Genomic DNA, 21691 nt, shown 5'->3' with positions numbered 1-21691 from the left:
GCCTGTGCGTCCGGAGCCTGTGCTCCGCAACGGGAGAGGCCGCAGCAGAGGGAGGCCCGCATACCACAAAAAAAAAAAAACAAAAAAAAACAAAGATAATCCTTGTCTTGTTATTAATTTAAAAGAGAATACTTTTATTTATTTATTTAAAATCTTTATTGGAGTATAATTGCTTTACAATGGTGTGTTAGTTTCTGCTTTACAACAAAGTGAATCAGTTATACATATACATATGTCCCCATATCTCTTCCCTCTTGCATCTCCCTCCCTCACACCCTCCCTATCCCACCCCTCTAGGTGGTCACAAAGCACCAAGTATTTGTTTTTCTCTTTCTGACTTACTTCACTCTGTATGACAGACTCTAGGTCCATCCACCTCACTACAAATAACTCAATTTCGTTTCTTTGTATGGCTTAGTGATATTCCATTGTATATATGTGCCACTTCTTCTTTATCCATTCATCTGTTGATGGACACTTAGGTTGCTTCCATGTTCTGGCTATTCTAAATAGAGCTGCAATGAACATTTTGGTATATGACTCTAAAAGAGAATACCAGATTTACCATAGAAAGATGCTTGCTGTAGGGTTTTGGTGGATAACATTTAAGAGGTTAAGGAAGTTCCCTTCTATTCTTAGTTTACTAAGAGGTTTTTTATTGTTTTTTATCTTGAATGGGTCTAGCATTTAATCAAATGGTTTCTCTCTTCAATTTGTTTTTGTGGTGAATCCACTAATTGATTTTCATAAGTTGATCTTTGCATCCCTGGGATAATCCCAGCTTGATACTGATGTGTATTTTCCTAAATCCTGCTGAATTTGATTTGATAATATTTTGTTTAGGATGTTTCATCTATCATCATTAGTGAGATACTCTTATGACTTTACTCTTTTTCACACTGTCCTTGTTCCTGGGTCTCGGGACTGGGGAGGTGGGCAAGGTGAGGGCGGGGCCTCGAGAGCGGCCACACACTCTGCCCCCTCACTCAGTCTCTAGAAAGGGAGCGTGGTTCGGGCTGCAGGGCTGACTCTGAGCACCCAGCGGCGGCAGCAGATTCCGCAGCGCAGCTCTCGGGGAGCCTGAGCCGCTTGGCTCCGGAGCGCGGTGCGGCCGAGACGGTTCCCTAGGGCGAGTTCAGGGCGCCCAGGGAGCGCTGGCGGCAGGTCGCAGAGCACCGCTTCCGCCTGTCACCAGCCTGCAGGGGTGGGTTCGGCTGGGCAGGGGGTGGGAGTCCGTTCAGAGACCTCTTGTCCCTTCCAGTCAGGAGCCGCCCTCGTCCCTCGAGGGAGGGCAGCGTACGCAGGACATCGCACCCGGACGTTCGCCTCCGCCGTCTAAGAGAGGTACCATTCCCCACGGGCTCCCTATCTGCGTCCAGGTGACCCGACCCGGGAGGAGAGCACTGGTCCGGAGGGTAACCTGAAATTCTTGGGGAATAAAATTATCTGGTCCCACTCAGTCCTTTGTATTATAAACTGGCCACTGTCAGCTCTGTTTGGGAAACCTGCACAATTTTCCACAACGTGAAACGACCCGAATAACCTAAGTTTAAATTTGTTTCGTTGGGTTTGTCTCTTATCCTAACTTCTTTTTTTTGGGGCAGGGGGTTGGTGGGGAGTGGAGGACGGTGGTTTACGGGGAAGAGGGTGAGTACCGTCTTCCGGATCTGTCCTCGCCGCTCCACTCCTCCGACCTGGCTGTCAAGGTTGTGTCAGGGACATTTCCAATGCCAGCCTGGAATGGTAGGGCCATTCAAAGCGAATTTAGACCTTGACTTCACCTATATGCTTCAGGCCGATTTACTGAGCAATCAGTTTTCAGGGAAACTTGTGCAAAGAAGCGTGAGAAAACACCTAGATTTTGCTGAATGTTATTGGTGCTGCACCATGTCATATTGGCTTATATCAATTTTATTGTCTTCGTGCTCCTTTGTGTATGTATGTTAATCTTCTCTAACCAGCTCCTGAACAACCTGAGAAAAGCCAGGGATCCACCAGATATCAGTGCATAACAAATATTTTTTCAATGAATAAATTTCATCAGTAACTTTAAAACCTAAAATGGTGCTTGAGCATCCAACACTTGATAGATTGGAAAGCGTCAATTTTTAAAAAACCACGCACACCTTTTTTATGGTTACCTGTAGAAAGGGCTGCATTTTGATCCTCTTGGTTGAAATGTATTGTGGTAGGAGTCTTGGATAGGGAGACAGGAGACCTGAGAACTTGCTGAATCATATCACTGAGAATTTTTCTAATCTGTAAAAGTAGAAGGTTGGAACACATGCTTTTTAGAGTTTCTTTCAGCTCCAAAGGTCTTTGATGAAATGAATCTATCACAACTTCATAAACATGTGTTGGATTTCAGTGGCTCCTGAATCAGAATTTTGGTAAAGCTGTTGTTATATCCTTTCGAAGGAAAGTCTGAGAGTCAGCAACTTAGAGGAAAACCAATAAATACATAGTAGGCAAATTTGGCTTGATCAAAACCAAATACATAAGTAGTTATAATTTTTTAGGTTTAAACAGATCAAGTAATTGAACAATTTTTTTTTTTTTTTTTTTTTTTTTGCGGAGCACAGGCTCCGGACGCGCAGGCCCAGCGGCCATGGCTCACGGGCCCAGCCGCTCCGCGGCATATGGGATCCTCCCAGACCGGGGCGCGAACCCGGTTCCCCTGCATCAGCAGGCGGACGCGCAACCACTGCGCCACCAGGGAAGCCCCTTGAATAATTTTAAGTTAAAAATATATCTTCATTTTTTTTTTCCTGTATAGAATATGGATTTTGCCACAAGAAGATGGTTCTACCTGCCGCTGGGCTGCATGATGCTGATAAATCTGATTCATGCAGATTTTGAATTTCAGAAGGGGGTGCTTGCCAGCAACAGCCCAGGAATCATGGAAGACATTGATCTCCAGTGCTGGAATGCTTGCTCTTTGACACTGATAGATCTCAAGGAAATCAAGATAGAGCACACTGTGGATTCTTTCTGGAATTTCATGTTGTTCCTGCAAAAATCCCAGCGGCCTAGACATTATAATGTCTTCTTAAGCATAGCTCAGGATTTCTGGGACATGTATGTAGACTGCTTGCTTTCAAGATCCCATGGAATGGGCAGAAGACAGGTGATGCCTCCCAAGTATAATTTTCCACAGAAGATAACAGGAGGTAATTATTAAATGTGTACTTAAGAGAATAGCAGTTTAGTTTTCTTAAAAATTCAATATTTAATCTTTCTGATTTTTAAAGTTTATCTAACAAGCTAGCAAATTTGCCATATTTTTTCCTAATATGATCAGCTTTGATTTTCATTTTTACTGATTTTATATTATTTAGAAACCACAGGAGCTCTGATGTGCAAATACTAGATTCTAAATGATCTTGGAATGATATATTTTTGTAGATCATTAAATTATCATCTTATTTTTTTCCCCATGAGTAGTTCATAAGAAAGCCATTTAGCCCTGTAATTATTCATATTACATTTGTTGAAAAAATTTTTAAACATCAACATGTATTTAGGCTTTTGAAATTAATTTTTTCAATAGGGTTGTTTAAAGGGAGGGAATCTTAAGAGTTCATATCAGAACAAATGTTAACAATTTTTTTCTCTCTAACCTTACAGGACTGGATTTTACAAAACATGAGTTTTACATTTAAGGGAACACAGAAAATACCTCAAGCAAGATGACACCAACCTGAAAATTTAACCCTGTGTCAGTATTTATGAGCTCGAATATTTCCTGTAGCATTTATCAGAATTATTTCTAATTCTTTAATATTGATGAAGATTGTGTTTTTGTTGATATGTAATTGTTTTATGGCTATTGAATTATCATTTCCATATTTTGAGGTATTTTGTCAATAATTTTTTATTTAGAAGGCATCTTTGTAAAGCCTTTTTTTTTTTTAAAGAAAAAACCACTTAAAATGCAAATACAACATATTTTTTAATACAACAATCAGTGCAGTAAAATAAATTGTAACCAGTTTTATCAGGTATCTTATACATAATTTTGACTTTAAAACTGTGCCAAAACTAATGCCAGTATTATCCTAAAAAGTAATATTTAATCTTGATATAGTGTACTGTGTGGCTTCTGATATATGTATCTCATCACCAAGCTATATATTATTTTTCCATGCATTAAGGCCTAAAATTTTGTTTTATGTTCTCATTTTTATAGTCCTCATTTTAAAAAAGGAATAAGCAGAAAGGCAGTTAATTTTATTTTTTATTTTATTTATTTTTTTATAAATTTATTTATTTATTTATGTTTGGCTGTGTTGGGTCTTCATTGCCGCATGTGTGCTTTCTCTAGTTGCAGCAAGCGGGAGCTACTCTTCGTTGCAGTGCGAGGGCTTCTCAGTGCGGTGGCTTCTCTTGTTGCGGAGCACAGGCTCTAGGCGCATGGGCTTCAGTAGTGGTGGCACGAGGGCTCTAGAGTGCAGGCTCAGTAGTTGTGGCGCATGGACTCAGTTGCTCCGTGGCATGTGGGATCTTCCCGGACCGGGCTCCAACCCACGTCCCCTGCATTGGCAGGTGGATTCTTAACCACTGCGCCACCAGGGAAGTCCCCATCTTAAACCTTTTTGATAGTACTTAGATATAATGTTCTGTTAAATCCCCCCAGTTTTGGGCACAAATCATGTCATTTGTATATAGAAAATTTTCTTTTTTCATCATTTACTTATTCATTCAAAAAAATTCATTGAGCTTGGATGTACACTGCTGAGCAATCCAGACAATCCTTGACTCGCAGAGTTGTCATTGCTGTGGGACAAAGATGCAGCAGGAAATAATATAATTCAAAAGCACTTTTATGATGTCAAAATATGTTTTTTTTTCCAAGAGAAATTATAGCCAACATAGGGTTGAGTGGGGAACAATATGTATTTCTCTTTTGCCCTATTCAAAATCATCAGACTAGATCAGACAGATCATCCAAAAAAAAAACCCCGAAACCCACAAATTCTTGCAGTGGTATTATGGTAAAGACTCAGTCAGTTTCGCAGCTTTGGGTTTATGCTGAACTCATATAGCTTAACTCATAACCAGTTATTTTCCAGCACACTGAAAGCTGAAAAAAGACAGCAAAACATCTAATATTGTTCCCAAAATATTTCTTCATGAGGTGATACAATGGATAAAAATTGAGCATCTATGCTTAAAGTTCCTCTGCTCTTCCTATAGAATTTTTTTTTCTTTAAATAAACTTTTTACTTTAGAATAGTTTTAAGTTTGCAGAAAAGTTGCAAGGCTAGTGCAAAGACTTCTGGTATATGCCTCACCCATTTTTTCTTATTGTTATCATCTTATATTAGTCATGTTTGTCATAACTAATGAACCAATACTGATACATTTTTTATTAAACTTCATATTTTATTTGAATTTCACTAGTTTTTCCCCTAATGTCCTTTTTCTGTTCCAGGATCCCATCCAGGACACCACTTTCGATGAGTTGTCATGTCTTCTTAGGCTCTAAGAAGATGTTTTTGATGACCTTGACACTTCCCGATGCTGGTCAGTTGTATTGCAGAATGTCCCTCAATTTGGGTTTGCCTAATGTTTTTCTCATGGTTAGACTGGGGTTATAGGTTTTTTGGGGTGAAAACTACAGGAGTAAAGCACTGTTCTCAGCACTTCCTATCAAGGGTACATGCTGTCAACATGACATAACACATATGGCGTTTAACCCTGGCTGAGGTAGTATCTGCCAGGTTTCTTGGCTGTAAAGTTACTTTCCCTTCTCTTTCTATGTTCTATTCTTTGGAAGCGAGGCACTAAGCATTACCCACACTTTAGGGAATGGGGAGTTATGTTCCATCTCCTTGAAAAGGAAATATCTACATAAATTAAAATAAATACAAGTGATTATGAAACATGGTTGCCAATGAAACTAATGTAAGCTCAGGCTATGTTGGCAGAAGGTGTGTAAAAACGAGAGGGACTAGTTTCGTTATACCCTCCATGTGTCCTGTTACACCTATAAATTGTTGTTCGGTTCTGTTGGTCTCGGTATAGAGGAATAATCATAAACTGTAGCACTTCAGAAAGGGCTGTCCAGGTTCATAGTCTGGAATGATTAAATAAACTGGATATTTGACCCAGAAAGACTGAGGGTGAACATTATAGTTTTTTCCTGTGATATGAAATGTACCCTGTGTTCCAGAAGGCAGACTGAGGACTAGATGAACAAAAGTTGTTCACCTAATTATTCACTGGTTTTCATCCAATATGAGCAAGCACTGGCTAACAGGGTCTAATCATGGAATGAACTCCTCCCTAATGTGTTAAAAATCTCATTACCAAAGAGTGTTGAAGCCACTTTCATCTGTGCTCACTCAACTCCGTTTTTATTTTCTTGACTTTCTTTTCATTTAGTTTATTAGCAGAAGTCTGGGAGCTGAAATTTTGTATCAGTTGACTCATGGAAGGAAATATACTGTCCACCTTTCAACCAGGCTGGATGGGAGAGGCACCAATCCCCTAGGGCTTAGTAGTGGTATGGTGGGAGCACAGGATGTGAGGAGAGATGGAGACATGTTAGAATTAGTGACCCTGTCAGACAGAGGGACTGATTTCACTGGCTCGCTGCCGGGTGGCTGGAATTGTAATATGCGAACTTGGGTATTGTCTGTCTACCAAGTGCAAGTGTCTGGATTAAGCAACCTTACTACCCTCCATCTGTGTACATTTCTTCCTCTGTTAAATGGCTGCTAGGTAATAACCTGCCCTATTTTACCTTTCCTCTTCCTGATGGGTAAGATCTACAACAGCGGGAGAAGTTCTACAGAACTCACAGATTATTTTGATTGCAGTCAGTCCTAATCAACCTGGAGATACCAAGTTGTACTACATACAAAAAATCATGTTCAGCCAAGAAATATCAATTCTATTTTTACCCACTGGTTATATTAATGTAATAGTATTTATGCCTCATTTTAGAGAACGTCTATCACTGTTATGAAGCACATACATTTGAACTACTTTAACATGTCCATGTTTAGCATTCCCAGTATAGTATTTTGTTGGCTGAACCTTTCCTTTGAGCTCAGGACTTTGCTGCCTTTGCAGAAGTTGAGGGGAAGGTTGCCAGGAGCTGAGGCCACCATCACACTTATTCAATAATTTATTTACTGAGGTGTTGGTTAAAATAATGAATGAGATATGGTTTCTATCTTGTCTTTAGGGAGCTTAGAGTCTGAGGAAGGAACTTATAGTCTACAAAATGGAGTAAACATTCATTGCTTTTAGCCATGGACACTTCATCTCGATTCTATGTGTATCTCAGATGTACCTGAACGTGTATCTGGTGCTTTTTGTATGGGCATCTCATCATTGCATGTTCCTACCCCCATCCATTCTTGTGTCTCAGTAACTCCCCTTTACATGGAACCTTTGTGCTTAGGGCTGCCTGTGAAGAAGAGGAACAAATGATGCCGTCTACTATCTTCTTGGGGGTGGTGGTAATAGAGAAAGGGATTCAGGAGAGCACAAAGCTTACGGATAAGCTGATGCATATTATGTACTCCTGTGAGCCACAAGGAGAATGGGCAGCTGGGCCAGGGTGAGAGGCCACTGGTAACTCACTCTGATTAGAACAATAACAACAATTGCAATTTCTCCTCTCATGGCAGATGCTGCTATCCTCACAGACAGAATAATGAAAAATTCCTGGAGGAATGTGAATTGGGGGAGGGGGAGGGGGAAGAGGAAGTAAGAGAAGGCGGGCCCAGGGGGCGCTGGAGTCGTCTTTTATCTGATAACGAAAGTGGGTTCTATGCGTGTCTTCCCAACTCTGCATTCAGTAGCACCATGTTGGTAGCTTGAAATTGGTCATAGTGGGATGGGCAAACACTACAAATAAGGGGTTTTTTCCCCTTGCAGAGCTGGTTGTTACACATTTAACCGGTACACTGCTGTGTGCATCCTATGGGCCTAGAGTCTAGACTACTCAAACTCCAGTATATTTTCCTTTCTGAGAAAACAGATTCTTGTCTCTCCCAGCCCTGGACATGAACTGAATTTTGCAGCTTCCTGAGTGGAGAAGGGGGTTGACGGAAATGGAGACAGGCTGTGGAAACCGCATAATGCCACACAGGGACCCAGACACTTGGCTCTACATCTAGCATTAAGGCATCTACCTCCTATTTGGCAAGATACCTCCACCACCAAGAGTTTCTCCCTACTCCCCCTTTTCCTCCCCCATTAAGGAAGAGAAGTAGCATTAGAATTTATTTATATATTAAGAGTTAAAACATGTTTATTTTAGTTTTACTGTTTAGCTTATGAATAACATTTGCTTTCTATAGCAGAGAGAACTTATTTTACTTTGACCAACATATTTGTTGCAAATGTTTTTGCTGCCCAGTATTTATATATACTTATAATAACATATATTTATAATATCCTGATTCCCTACTCCATCCATATGCTTTGGATGGGATTGGCTTCCTTCTGTCTGAGTGTAGGCAGTTCTCAGATCTGGCCAAAGTCATGATGAATGGTTCAGGAGTGGGCACATGGCCAATCAGGGGTCCCAAGATGCAGAGACAGTTGCAGAGACTGTTGAGAGATAGGCATGCACTCTTTTCTACTGGATATCAACCTGGGAGAATATAATTCAGGAGCTGCTAGGGAAGGAGAAGATCCTACTCACAGAGTTTCAGTTCCTAGATCCAACAATGCCTGTAGTTTTAATTAGTCCTAGATTTGATAGCCCCAGAGCCTGTAAAAGTTGGGTTTTTTTGTTTTTGTTTTGTTTTGTTTTTTTGGCTTAAACCAGTTGGAGTAGTTCACATCAATTGAAAGAGTCAACTGATACAACATGTTTTACAATTTTCAGTTAAGAGAATTGTAATCTTTAGAAAGAAATTGATGACAACTCTTCTCACAGTATGTGTTGATATTTTCAATAAAAATACATTATATGTGCTTTTATTTTAATAGTATTTTACTAAAATATTTATTCTAAAATATTTGCTTTACATTTATATATACAGATATTTAACTAAAAAATTATAAGCAGAATTTATTTCCAAAAGTCTCCAGAGTATTTTATGTGGGAATGCTCTTCTCTGGCTCATTCACAGTTTTTACTGCTTTTACTCTCTGTAAGGCTCCTCCTCGAATAGGAAGTTTTTTAAGAGCAATATCTGTATCAGCCAGAGGTCCTCCCACTAATCGGGCAGGAGTGCTTTCCACTGTTACTACCCCACCAGAGGGCACCTAAAAAAAGCAAAAGTAAATATTTACGAGTCCATTTACAAAATTTTTCACTAAGACGAAAACCCATTCATCCTTCAGCTAACTTTGGAAGAGACACAAAATGTACATAGTAACTAGGAGACTGCATGGACTAATGGAAAAATAAGGGCTTTGGAGCCTTTGCAATCAGGGCCAAATTATGTCCAGAATAGGACACCAGGAACACTGGAATATGGCATGGATCTATTTGCCAGGCAAAGGAGGCACTGCACACTTTCTGTCAAAGAGATGTAGAGGTATATTTTGACTAGTGTTTATAGCAGTTTCTTGGGAATCCTGGAGGGCTGGGTCTGGTCTAAACCAGAACTAGGCAAGGGTAGAGATAAATATGCCTTAACTATTTGATATTTGAACAGCAAAAAGAAAAAATATGAGACAAAACCCCATAGAAATAACATTCTTTGGGGATTAAATTTAATATCTACTAAGAAAAGTTATGGAGAAAAAAAAAATCTTACTGTTGTGTTAAGGCCTTTAATATCTGTCCGGTGAAATATTGCATTTGGTGGACGCTCACTGTATCTAGAGGACTGTATACCGTTCTCTTGAAGTCTTTTTGCTTTCTGAAGATTTTTAAATTAGAAAGAAAATAAATTAATTGCTATTAAAGCATTAACTATGGTACTTACAATGAAGTATACAAAATATATTTAATTGTGTCTGTTTTATGCTTTATTAGTTAGCACTAGCATTTACTCATTTAGGCTAAGAAAATAGTTATTAACAAGTTATATCCTTTGTACATTGCAGAAAACACCTGAAAATGTTACTGAGATTCCCATAGGTACTGGTAATATATAACCAAGGGATAAAGCCGGTCCTAAGGAAATCAGGTTCAATTTTTTGTGCATAATCGAATAAGCTACTAAATTTACAATAGATGATACATGTTTTCAAATTATTTTGCATAAATTAAATACTAATTGAGTACACTTAAATGTTTCAAGCATTCAGAATAATGCAAACTATATAATTTGCTGCAGTTATAGTCAAGCTCAATAGTTGAGGCACTAGAACAGGCTAAATTTGAGGTAACAAATTATCTGCATGGAGGGGGCTGATTTTAAGTTGGGAAGAACTTTTAGTGACAAAGGGGAGACATGGTACCTTGAATAAGCTTGTTCTTAATTTTGGCTTTGCTATTTTAATATGATTCCACTATTTTCTTGGGCTAATATAATATTTAACAATTTCATATCTAGAGGAAGAATTGTAACATTATATAAAAGTGTATCCCAAGTATTAATGGAAAAGTTGGAAAAAAAGTAATGAGATTTTGGAAATCTATGCTGCTTCTTACATATTTCAAGTGAACAATTAGCATTATAAACTGTTTAGATTAGTTTCTAGTTTATTGCTGAAGCAGGTTATCACATTTTCCCAAAGGGGTGTTTATCCCAAATTCCCACTTAAGCTTTAATATAATGTTTCTTTTGGTGGTCACAGAGGGGAAGCATCCTTGAAGGAGAGAGTAATATGGACAGTTGTTTTTTATGTCCTTCACTCTGCTTCTTACAGAAAGGATCAGTAAATAAGAAGGCTCAGAATGGAAAGTAGGAGCACATTTCTCCTGCTTATTCCTGGCTAACTCTCATCTCTTTTATGCAAACCAGGAACACCATCCTTGCTTCCCTCCCTCCCACTGCTAAGCCAAATGAAACTCAGAGTGGTATCTTCTGTAACTGTGAAAAATGCAAAGTTTCAGTTAACGCCCTAAATTGCAAATGAGGATCAATAGTGTTGGTATTCCACAGAAAGATCAACAGAAAAAGGTGAATGAATAGTTATCCCTGAAAAAGTCTGTCAGAGTTGACTGTTGGTTGTGGATATTGTAATATTTTAAAAATCCTACCTTTAAAGTTTTAACATTTGATGTTCTAGCCAAGAAATTTTCCCATGATTTATTAGCCAATTCTCTTTGCTTGTGTGTGGCTTGTACCTGAAATGAGAAAGATAATTAAGAGTTCCAGTTTCTATGAAAGGATACCAAAGGGCTTGAATACTTGTATTTTGAAGGAAGACCTAGTTTTTGCCAATGTAAATTTTAAGGTCAACTAGCAAAAGGGTTAGAGTTTAACAACTTAAAAAACCAAAGTCTTAAAATGGAAAAAAACTCCTTCCCTCACTATGTGGCCAAGGTTTGAACTGCTTCCCATGAAACGTAATGCAAAACTGTTGCTATAAAAATACAAAATATGAAAATAACAATAATCCTTCTCAGCAAGACTGATTGTTTTACATGATTGTCACTTGTGAAGACAGAGTATAACCCAGAACAAGCTACATAAATGACCCAAGAGCAAATTCACAGGAGAAAATAAAGAGTTTTCTGCTGCCACTGATAATAGTTTAGGCAAGATTATATTGGTAAAACTGCTTCTAATTTACACCTTCAGCAAGACAGCAATTTTGTGAGAGTGCTGAGTTTGTTGTGGTGATGCAGCCTAGGGAGGTAACTACTGACAAAGGACAAAGACTATGGTTCCCAACAGACTCTCCATTAAATATATATAATATCCGAGGACACATGCCCTTTGTTGGTATGTAATAGACTATTAAGTTTAAATTATGAACCTAAGAGTATTTAATTAAACAACTGCTAAAAAATAAACTGGGTCAGAGCCATGATAACAAATCAACGATAACCAGCAAATCAGCAATAGCTAGTCCACACAGCAGAATCCTGCCAATTCAATAGAACTAATGAGGGGCAGAACTTCTAACAGGGTACTCCACGCAAGAGGGAAGAGATATGGGAACATATGTATATGTATAACTGATTCACTTTGTTGTAAAGGAGAAACTAACACACTATTGTAAAACAGTTATACTCCAATAAAGATGTTAAAAAAAAAAAAAAAGCAAATGAATGGGTTAAACGGCAGCACCCTTGCAATAAAAACTCTTCACAAACAAAACTTTTAAGCAGGGAGTTATCTAAGAATTTATAGGTGGATGCTAAGTTCCACTAGACTGAAGATGTAGACATTTAATAGTAGATGTAAAAAGATCAGGCAATAGAAAACACTTTGGAAATCACCTTAAAGTGTTTTAAATACTTAATTTTAGTCATAAAAGATCACCAAGCAGAAGTGGAGAGTCTACATCATCTTTGTATCTGTGGACAAGTTCACTTAAATAGTCACTTAACCTATTTGCTCAAAAACTTCTGATGTGTTGTTTCTTACCTGTGTAAAGCTTTGGGAAAATGGCTTATATTTTCCTGACAGGCTTTTTCTGATTAGCTAAAGTCAGAGACCAGATTTGTAGAGTGCTCACAGTATATGTTTTGGCACTGAGGTGAGGAGAAGCTTGTCGATATGCCTATGATTGGCATGCTAGTAAGGGCCTATCACAGAGTGAGGGACGAGGGCCAACTTTCTCAATGAGATTATACATATAGTCACAGAGATACACCATTTGTCAGAATTTGCTAAGTGTATACATTTAAATAGACCACAATTTTTGGAGCTCTGTTTGACCTTTCAAGAAATGGAAATGTCTCAGGTGTCTACCTTTTAAAATGTAAGCCTGTGGAAATCAAATTATAATGCCATAAAGCAGCACTGAGTGTAGTAATTGAAATTCAAGCTATTAACTCCATGTTTTCTTTAAAAACTATACAAAGACACTGAAAGTAACTATAAAAGAAAATTACAAGGTAACTCTAAGTGCTGAAGCATTCACAAGTAAGGCAAATATAATTTATGGATAACTTCAACTAGTTTATACATTGAAATTATTTTCTTGTGCCTCAATGGCATCTGTGGCTTACTTTTGTATATACTTTTTGTTCGTTTTGCACATCTTGGCGTGCTTGGCTTTCAATCATCTCGCTTTGCAGAGAAGCAGTCATCTTTCCAATATTTTCTGATGCTGTTATAATAGATTCCAAAATTTTTTTGTCTGTAGTGACTGGTCTTAACTTTTCTAATTTTATTTCTTCATATATTTCATTCCATATTTCTCCAATCTGTAATAGCAAAGTTTAAAAGAGTTTTAAAAAGTTAAATTAACCAAAAATAAATAATTTTACGTAACCTAAAATTTATTTGGGTGATCATACCAAAGTTAACACTTAACTGAACCAGCTTTTCCTAACTTACTCCTTGGGAATAAGTTAAGTGCATTGAGAATGATTTGGGGCAACAGTTATCTTTGAGTATTCAGAAGTAATATACCTAATGTTTTTCAATGATAGGTACTCACAGGTAAGGTTCCACTACCTAAGTGTAGTTTATTGCTATCATCACTGCCCTCTCCTTTACAGACACTCTGTTTTCACAGCTGCACAAGTTGTTGCTTTAGTCTCATCCTCCTGAAGTACAGATGCTTTCCTTCTTAAAGCTCTGTTTGAAGGCTAAGTCAAGCTGAATTTGTAGAACAGTGAACATGGGGATTCCTGGGACTCTAGTACCCAGCCACCCTGAGAAATAGGGCCTTGTCCCTCACTTTCCAGCTAAGGTAATACTTGAATCTAAAACTCTTAACATGTTGGTTTCATCATGCTGTAGCTCCATCTCATATTCTGGGTTATCTGGAAATTACTGTGCTTGAGTATGTTTAAATTTAGAGAAAAAACATACATCCAGAATACGGATAAAATTCAGCCTTGTTTTCCTTTTTTATAGAGGTTTATTCATTTACAGCATTCAAGTACATAGTACTAATACTAGTAGAAGAGAATGTTTACTTGGAAAGACTTTCCTAAAATTTCAAAGGCATTTATTTACCAAAAAGTATATAACCAGCAAAGTAAGCAACTCTTTAATTGATATTTGATCATCATACAATGTAATGATAAAATAATACTTTAATAAGTATAAATCATTTATTTTAATAATTAATAATTCATTCAATTCTAGCCCTTAATACCCTAGCTCTTAATACCCTCTAAAGAGAAGAAATTATATTTTAAAGATTCTGTTAGGCTTCTATGTCAGTAACTTCCATCTTCTTTTATAAACTAAAAGTTGGATGAAATCTTATCCCATGGAAAATACCCAATCAGTTAATTGTATGTTCCTTGAATAGTATCAGATGTAAAATGAAAAATAAAAACTACACAGTACATGGATGATTGCTCACAAATAAAAATAGATCTTTCCCAACTGATTTTTTGCCATATTAGATTTTAATAACAAGGTTAAGAAGGTACTCACTTTAAAATCAAGGTATCTATGTATGATACAGAGGGTAACAAAATCTTCAGCAGATAAGCCAGGTAAATTTTCAAAATCTAAACGAAGTTTATAAAGAGAGATTTACTTTAACAGAGCAAGTGATTCCAAAAGGCATATATTTATCATAAAAACAAATGCAAATGATTGCTTTTGATTTCATCCTGATTTATGAAAAAGTTACTTCTGTGAGCTTCTGGCTCCCTCCTATAACAAACAGCTGCCAGGTCATCCTTATCTAGTCATTAGAAGAGGAATACTTTCTGTGCTGTGGTCAGACCATGATATTGTACTTTCACAATCTGTGAAGAGTGAGGACTTTTTCTTTAATAAGAAGCAAGGTCAAGTCCTCAGGTGATTAAGAATTCTAGTGTTTAAGCCTAACCATCTAAAACTAACTGCCTTTAATCCTGGCTGCACTCTGGAATTACCTGGGGAGCTTAAAAAATACTGATGCCTGGCCCCAAACCCAGAGCTTAAGGGTGTAGCCTGCGTATTGGGATAACAATGGAATATGCATTTATCTGTATAAAGGGACTTTTGTTCATCATATATGAAAAATGGACTCCAAAGCGAAATCAATTTACAACACTCAGCAAAAAAGAGAGGCTCTTGTGAATTTGACGAGTAACTTCTTACCTAGTTTGCCCAACACAGCATAAATTTTTGCTCTGATATTCTCAGCAACATCCATAACTGCAATGGTTGGGCAGTTAGCAGGCAGTGGTGTGATTTTTTGCTCTTCTTGAAAACTAGTAAATAGAGGTTTCTTTGTATCTAATCATTGGATATCATGAAAATATAGAAAGGACAGATAAAAACTGTAGTAAATTAATACTTAAATTTAAGATTTTAGTCTAGACATCATAAACTATATAAAAATATTGTAAGAGTACAATACTGCCTGATTACATGGTTACTCCTTTAAAAGCATAAATAATCAATAATTTCTTCCCCATTCTGTTGCAAAACTTAAAGCTTTCATTTTTAACTATTTATGTAAAATATAAAAATTTCACAAAATTACTTTTTTAAAAGTGAAACTTTCACATAAAAACCTTTTCTAATTTTGAGATCCAGAAATTGAACACTGTCAGTTTAACAATGATGTAATCTCCTATTTGCTTTTGGTTTCTATATATTATGCTATAAATATAAAAACTATTTTATGATGTCATAGATCAAAAGTTAGAAACAATAAAAATGGATTGAAGATAGAAATCATCAGAAGTTAAAGGGGAAGTATTTTCACTTAAAAATAAACAATACTAAAAAATAAAAAAATTTAAAATTAAATAAATAAACAATACTAACAGATGAAACTATAATAAGAATTGTAAGAGCTTTAGAAAATATAATGTAGCATTATAAAATAGATAAATGAAATATAAATTCTGGTACTATTAACTTCATTAATTTAGAGTCTAGTAATTAAAATTTATGAACATTTGATTTATTTTTATTTAAAAGTTTCTTCTTTCATATAAAAAGTAAACTGTATAAATATGAATCAACAGAAATGTACAAAATACAAAAATTGTTCTCAAGCACTCAACTTATGTCCCAAATTTTATTGGTAAATGAAATATTACTGAATATACTTACAAAAGCAGGTAACTCAAAGAAAGTTCTTTAAGAAGTACTGTTAAGTTTTTTATTTTCAATTTAAAGAATATAATCAAATACCATTTCCTGAAAATATTCTATAAAAATATGAACCTGCTACTAATTTACTTAGTATGGTGTAAGTCCCCATACTTTCCTAAGATTGTTTTTTAAAAATACAGATCTAATTGCTTCTACAAACAATTATAAATACACTTACCAACGATCTTCCCATGTTTATCACGTTTTACTCCTAGTTCTTTTTCTTCCTTTCTCCACAATTTAATTAAAAGACTAGCAGCTGTCTGATCCTTCTTCCCTCGCCAAGCATTGACATGAGCCCCAGTTTTGGGATTATCACAAAATTCAACCATTATTCCAAGTATCAGATTACAGAATTTTTTTTGGTTCAACTTTTGCAAGGAAACAGAAAAAGAAAAATGTTGCAATTAATATTTAGAATTATTGTCTTAAAAAAGAAAGGAGAAACATTCGTATTAATCAGTAGGTTTCTTCTAAATGACTGCCTTGTAAAATTAAGACTCTAAGTATGATTTGTGACCATCTCCTATTAAAATAAACACCATTGTAATGAGTCGATTTTCAAACATTAGCGATTCTTAAAAAATAGAAAGAAAAAGATTCAATATAATTCTGATGTAGTCATAAACATATGTCATGAACAAAAATGTAATTGATTTAGCTGAGTAGGAAAAAGAGAGATTGTCAAAATAAGTGAAAATGTTCATTTTAAGTGGAGCAAGGTAAATGGTGCTATGCATAGGACTCTGTAATTATAGGATCTTTCCAGTTTACCTGCTTAATTAAAGTTTGTAAAGTTGTCTCATCCTAGCTATTACCTCACTGTTACTAAGAGACCTACTGATGGTAACTCCAAGTGGCAGTCACATGTGAAAATAAATCAAAATGAGGTATAATTTTGTATTTTGAAACTCAGCATCCATAAAAGAGTATTTAAGCACTTAAGAAAAATTATCTTATTAAGCATATTTCCTACAAACAGTTTTCAGCAAACCAAAATTTAGGTATAGAGAAGTCCAAACAGAGCAATGGCCTCCACACAGTAATGGTTTCTGTGTGAAATATTTTTGGTTGATTAACTCCTATAGTATACTGCTAATAGAATATAGCAAAGGAAACATGTAACCTGTTGTCTGAATTGCAAACATTATCATTTTCCTCTTTCATTAAATTAAGGGTAATAATATTACCTGCTTTAGAGAGTTATTATGATGAGTTATATGAGACTGCCTGTCACATAGTAAACGCTCAGTGATATTTAACCTTTATTAGCAATTACCATTGCACACTGAATAAATATTTTAGCAGATTGTATTAAGCAGATTCCTCAATCAAATGAGTTTTTTACTCCGATACTTCACTTTCAGGAGAAAGAGGCAAATGTCAAGGGTTGAAGTTTATACAGGAACTTCATTAAAGAAGATTTGTAATTTGTAGTTAACTTGGTTGGTTTAATCCATGTTAAGTGCAATCTAATAATTACATTCATAACAATAGAAAACACACAAAAATATCTGTCAGGAACTATTCTAACTAATGCATGTATATGTGTACGCACACACACATAATCACTCACATAATCCTTCCACCAATGCATGAGGTAGATAATGTTATCTGTTTTATAGATGAAGAAATTGGTAGCAGAGATGTTAAATAATTTTTCAAAGTTACACAGCTAACAACTATTAGAGGCCTCAGTCAGACGGATTCCAACCTGTGCTCACAACCGCTGTGTTATATGGCCTCTCCTACCAGCCTTCATGCCTTTCCATCCAAGAAAACCGGATGGTGAAGGAGAGTGGACACAAGTAAGAAATGTCTTTTATGTCTTCTATATAATATTAAAATAAAATATAATTATTTAATATGTACATGCATAATATCATTCCTTGCTTTGAAATCTTAAGTAGAAGCTAGATTCCAGGACGATATGCCAAATTAATGTTGTAGCTTTGAGAATCCCTGACACTGACCATGTGCCTCTGGGCATACTTGTACGCTAGTCAGAGAAACACGGTGAGCTGTAAGTCATTTAGGACTACATACGTCCTTCTGTATTATGTTCAATTTTCTGAACTTTCAAAGGGTTTCTGGTTATCTCATTCAGGTGGGTTATTTTTATTATTATCATTATTATTTACTTGTTTGTTTGTAGTGTTTTATATCTAATGAGTTCACTCTCATCTCTAGTGTAAACTAATTTTCTGTCAGAGTTAAAAGGACACAGATAACTTTACTGTCTTTGCTCAGTCAAAGTAGGTTTGTTATTCTGTTAATAAAATTAAGAATGGTGGCAGTCATAAGCAGTGACATAGCTAGAACTCTGCATGAGAATATCTCCCAAAGTTTTACTGAAACAAAAGTATACTTTTTCTTTCATATCGTCTTAACTATGGACCCACTTAGAATTGAGGCTAGTAGGGGATTACTGTAAGGATCTTTGCCATTCTTCTCAGCTGCCTTCCTGGAAGGCTTAATATGCTCACTTCTGCTCATTCTGTAAAACAGTGTGTGACACACTAGATTCTTCACATTACCTACAAACTATACACAGTTTTTTAAAAATGCTGATCTTTACTCCTTTGTCTAAGGTGACCCTTTTAATACTAAGACAAGAAGCCAGAAGTTATTAATAAATGATTATTGATTTTTAAATAATCCAGCTGTTTCTCTAAAGTTTCATAGGGAAAACCAAAACAAGACAGAACAAATTCTCTGCTGTCATGTGTTTGGGAACACTGACCTAAGTAGACTGGTTTCTTCACTGGAGGAATTTTCACACTCTACTATGCCAATGCATACTATGAAACTCCAGGAGGGATTTTTATTTAAAACAAACATTTGAACACTATTTGAGGGCACATTTAATCACAGAGTAGTGTTCTGTGATACTCAGTTTGGAAAGAGTTAATAAAGACATTTATTTTTTGTTTCACAATTGTTATAATCATACTTACTGCCATTAAATCCAAAAGGAGAAAAATGCCTTCCTTTTCAAGAAAGTAATCCTCTGAGGGGTAACATCCCAAAATGCAGCACCTTAAGTAAAAAGAAAGTTATTCATTTAACAAGTCTTTATTGTTCAATTCAATTTGTGAGTTTATTTCTATTAAAAAATCTTTTCAAAGAATATTTTTTCTTCATTTCCTTAAATCAAGTAGTTAATTTCTTTGCTTAAAAAACTGAACTTTGAAGAGACTTTGTCAGTGTAGTTTAATTTCAACTATTTAAACACTAATATCATTTATTTATTTTTCATAACTGCCTATTTCTTTTCTGTAGATGCAATATTCTCCTCTGCTTTCCTGATATTAATTATTCTTAAAGGTCTCCTCTGTTGCTCTATTAACTTTTTCTTCAAGCTTTATTCACTTACTGTCTATCTTTTACAGTGCTGGCATGCCTGAAACATTTGTTGTTTTTAATTACATCCTTTCTTTGCATATGATATTATTTGCTGAAGTGCCTGCTGCTTAGGCCTGTGCAGCTCATATGGAGTGAGGGACTGAAGTTGCTGTCAGGGCTACTTTCACTGTTTTCCTGGGTGGGGGATAGATATGGGCTGAACAGGCTGGTGCTGATGGTGGTGTTGGTAAACAGAGCCTAATCTCCCTCTAGCCTTCCCAGGCCTTGCAAGCCTGCTGGGGTCAAACTGTGTACCCTTCCTATTTAACGTGGTATCTATCTATCATTCAATAATAATGTGATAATTATTTAACATGGATCCCTCTTCAAGAAAAAAAAAGAGACCCTGTTTCTGCTGGCTGTTTTGTGACGGTGGTTGTGTGAGGGTCGGTGCATAAAGGCCATCAGCTTGGCCCCTCTCACTCAGGTGCTTCCAGGTTTTACCATCTCTGGGTATGAATCACACTTTTTTTGTTCCCACTTTTGAAGTAGTACTCTCTGATGCCTATCATAGGCTGCCTTTTGCCTCTTTAATTCATAACTATTACAATAAGAGAAAAAAATAGAACATCCTTCTCTGTTCAGAAATTAAATAATATAGTTCTAAAATTCCCAAAGATTGAAAAGAAAATCACACTGAAAATTAGAAAATAGTTTGAACATAATGATAATACAAATAGAACATATGGAAACTTGGCTGGAGCTAAAACCATTATTACAGGAGAATTTACAGCCTTAGATGGATATATTAGAACAGAAGAAAGGTTGAAAATCAATGATCCTGGCATCTATCTCAAGAAATAGAAAAGGTTGAGATTGGTTCAAGATGGCAGAGTAGAAGGACATGCTCTCACTCCCTCTTGCGAGAACACTGGAATAACAACTATCTGCTGAACAGTTATCAACAGGAAGACACTGGAACTCATGAAAAAAGGTAACCCAAATCCAAAGACAAAGGAGAAGCCACAATGAGACGGTAGGAGGGGCACTCTCACAATAAAATCAAATCCCATAACTGCTGGGTGGGTGACCCACAAAGTGGAGAACACTTATACCACAGAAGTCCACCCACTGGAGTGAAGGTTCTGAGCCCCACGTCAGGCTTCCGAAACTGGGGGTTCGGCAAAGGGAGGACAAATTCCTAGAGAATCAGACATTGAAGGCTAGCGGGATTTGATTGCAGGACTTCGACAGGACTGAGGGAAACAGAGACTCCATTCTTGGAGGGCACACACAAAGTAGTGTGCACATCAGGACCCAGGGGAAGGAGCAGTGACCCCATAGAGACTGAACCAGACCTACCTGTTACAGCTGGGGGGGTCTCCTGCAGAGATGGGGGTGGCTCTGTCTTACTGTGAGGACAAGGACACTGGCAGCAGAAGTTCTGGGAATTACTCCTTAGGGTGAGCCCTCCCAGAGTCCACCATTAGCCCCACCAAAGAGCCTGGGTAGGCTCCAGTGTTGGGTTGCCTCAGACCAAACAATAACAGGGAGGGGACCCAGCCCCACCCATTAGCAGACAAGTGGATTAAAGTTTTACTGAGCTCTGCCCACCAGAGCAACATCCAGCTCTACCCACCACCAGTCCCTTCCATCAGGAAACTTGCACAAGCCTCTTAGATAGACTCATCCACCAGAGGGCAGACAGCAGAAGCAAGAAGACCTACAATCCTGCAGCCTGTGGAACAAAAACCACATTCACAGAAAGAGAGACAAGATGAAAAGGCAGAGGGCTATGTACCAGATGAAGGAATAAGATAAAACCCCAGAAAAACAACTAAATGAAGTGGAGATAGGCAACCTTCCAGAAAAAGAATTCAGAATAATGATAATGAAGATGATCCAGGACCTTGGAAAAAGAATGCAGGCAAAGATCAAGAATATGCAAGAAATGTTTAAAAAAGACTTTGAAGAACTAAAGAACAAACAAACAGAGATGAACAATACAATAAATGAAATGAAGACTACTCTAGAAGGAATCAATAGCAGAATAACTGAGGCAGAAGAACGGATAAGTGACCTGGAAGACAGAATGGTGGAATTCAAGCTGCAGAACAGAATGAAGAAAAAAGAATGAAAAGAAATGAAGAGAGCCTAAGAGACCTCTGGGACAACATTAAATGCAAAAACATTCGCATTATAGGGGTCCCAGAAGGAGAAGAGAGAGAGAAAGGACCTGAGAAAAT

The 21691-nt window shown here is 36.8% G+C and overlaps 2 protein-coding genes across 14 annotated transcripts in view; one reads left to right on the top strand and one right to left on the bottom strand.

Moving 5' to 3' along the window:
* The window catches only part of FAM237B (family with sequence similarity 237 member B), a 408910-nt gene that overhangs the window by 46478 nt on the left and 340741 nt on the right, over positions 1-21691 (top strand). For 2 of the 6 annotated variants that reach the window (XM_024129427.3, XM_055084969.1), the window contains exons 3-6: positions 1262-1344; positions 2777-3170; positions 3628-3718; positions 5435-5526. In XM_024129427.3, coding sequence (XP_023985195.1) covers positions 1262-1344; positions 2777-3170; positions 3628-3662 — 512 coding nt within the window. In that variant the 3' untranslated portion in view covers positions 3663-3718; positions 5435-5526. Of the gene's footprint in view, positions 1-1261; positions 1345-2776; positions 3182-3627; positions 3719-5434; positions 5527-21691 lie in introns of those variants that run through there. The other 4 variants (XR_003679871.2, XM_055084970.1, XR_008617403.1 and 1 more) reach the window with 4 other exon arrangements.
* CFAP69 (cilia and flagella associated protein 69) overlaps positions 1-21691 on the bottom strand; it is a 95772-nt gene that overhangs the window by 15666 nt on the left and 58415 nt on the right. For 6 of the 8 annotated variants that reach the window (XM_055084962.1, XM_055084964.1, XM_055084965.1 and 3 more), the window contains 8 exons: positions 19058-19139; positions 16279-16471; positions 15093-15230; positions 14436-14512; positions 13049-13246; positions 11126-11212; positions 9732-9836; positions 2142-2259 (listed from right to left, as the gene is read on the bottom strand). In XM_055084962.1, the coding sequence (XP_054940937.1) occupies positions 2142-2259; positions 9732-9836; positions 11126-11212; positions 13049-13246; positions 14436-14512; positions 15093-15230; positions 16279-16471; positions 19058-19139 (998 nt within the window). Of the gene's footprint in view, positions 1-2141; positions 2260-9042; positions 9235-9731; positions 9837-11125; positions 11213-13048; positions 13247-14435; positions 14513-15092; positions 15231-16278; positions 16472-19057; positions 19140-21691 lie in introns of those variants that run through there. The other 2 variants (XM_028489979.1, XM_055084963.1) reach the window with 1 other exon arrangement.

Source organism: Physeter macrocephalus, chromosome 5 (assembly GCF_002837175.3).
Source record: "Physeter macrocephalus isolate SW-GA chromosome 5, ASM283717v5, whole genome shotgun sequence".
Classification (NCBI taxonomy): domain Eukaryota; kingdom Metazoa; phylum Chordata; class Mammalia; order Artiodactyla; family Physeteridae; genus Physeter; species Physeter macrocephalus.
The sequence above is the reverse complement of the archived record's forward strand: the minus strand, read 5'-3'. Positions and strand labels throughout refer to the sequence as shown.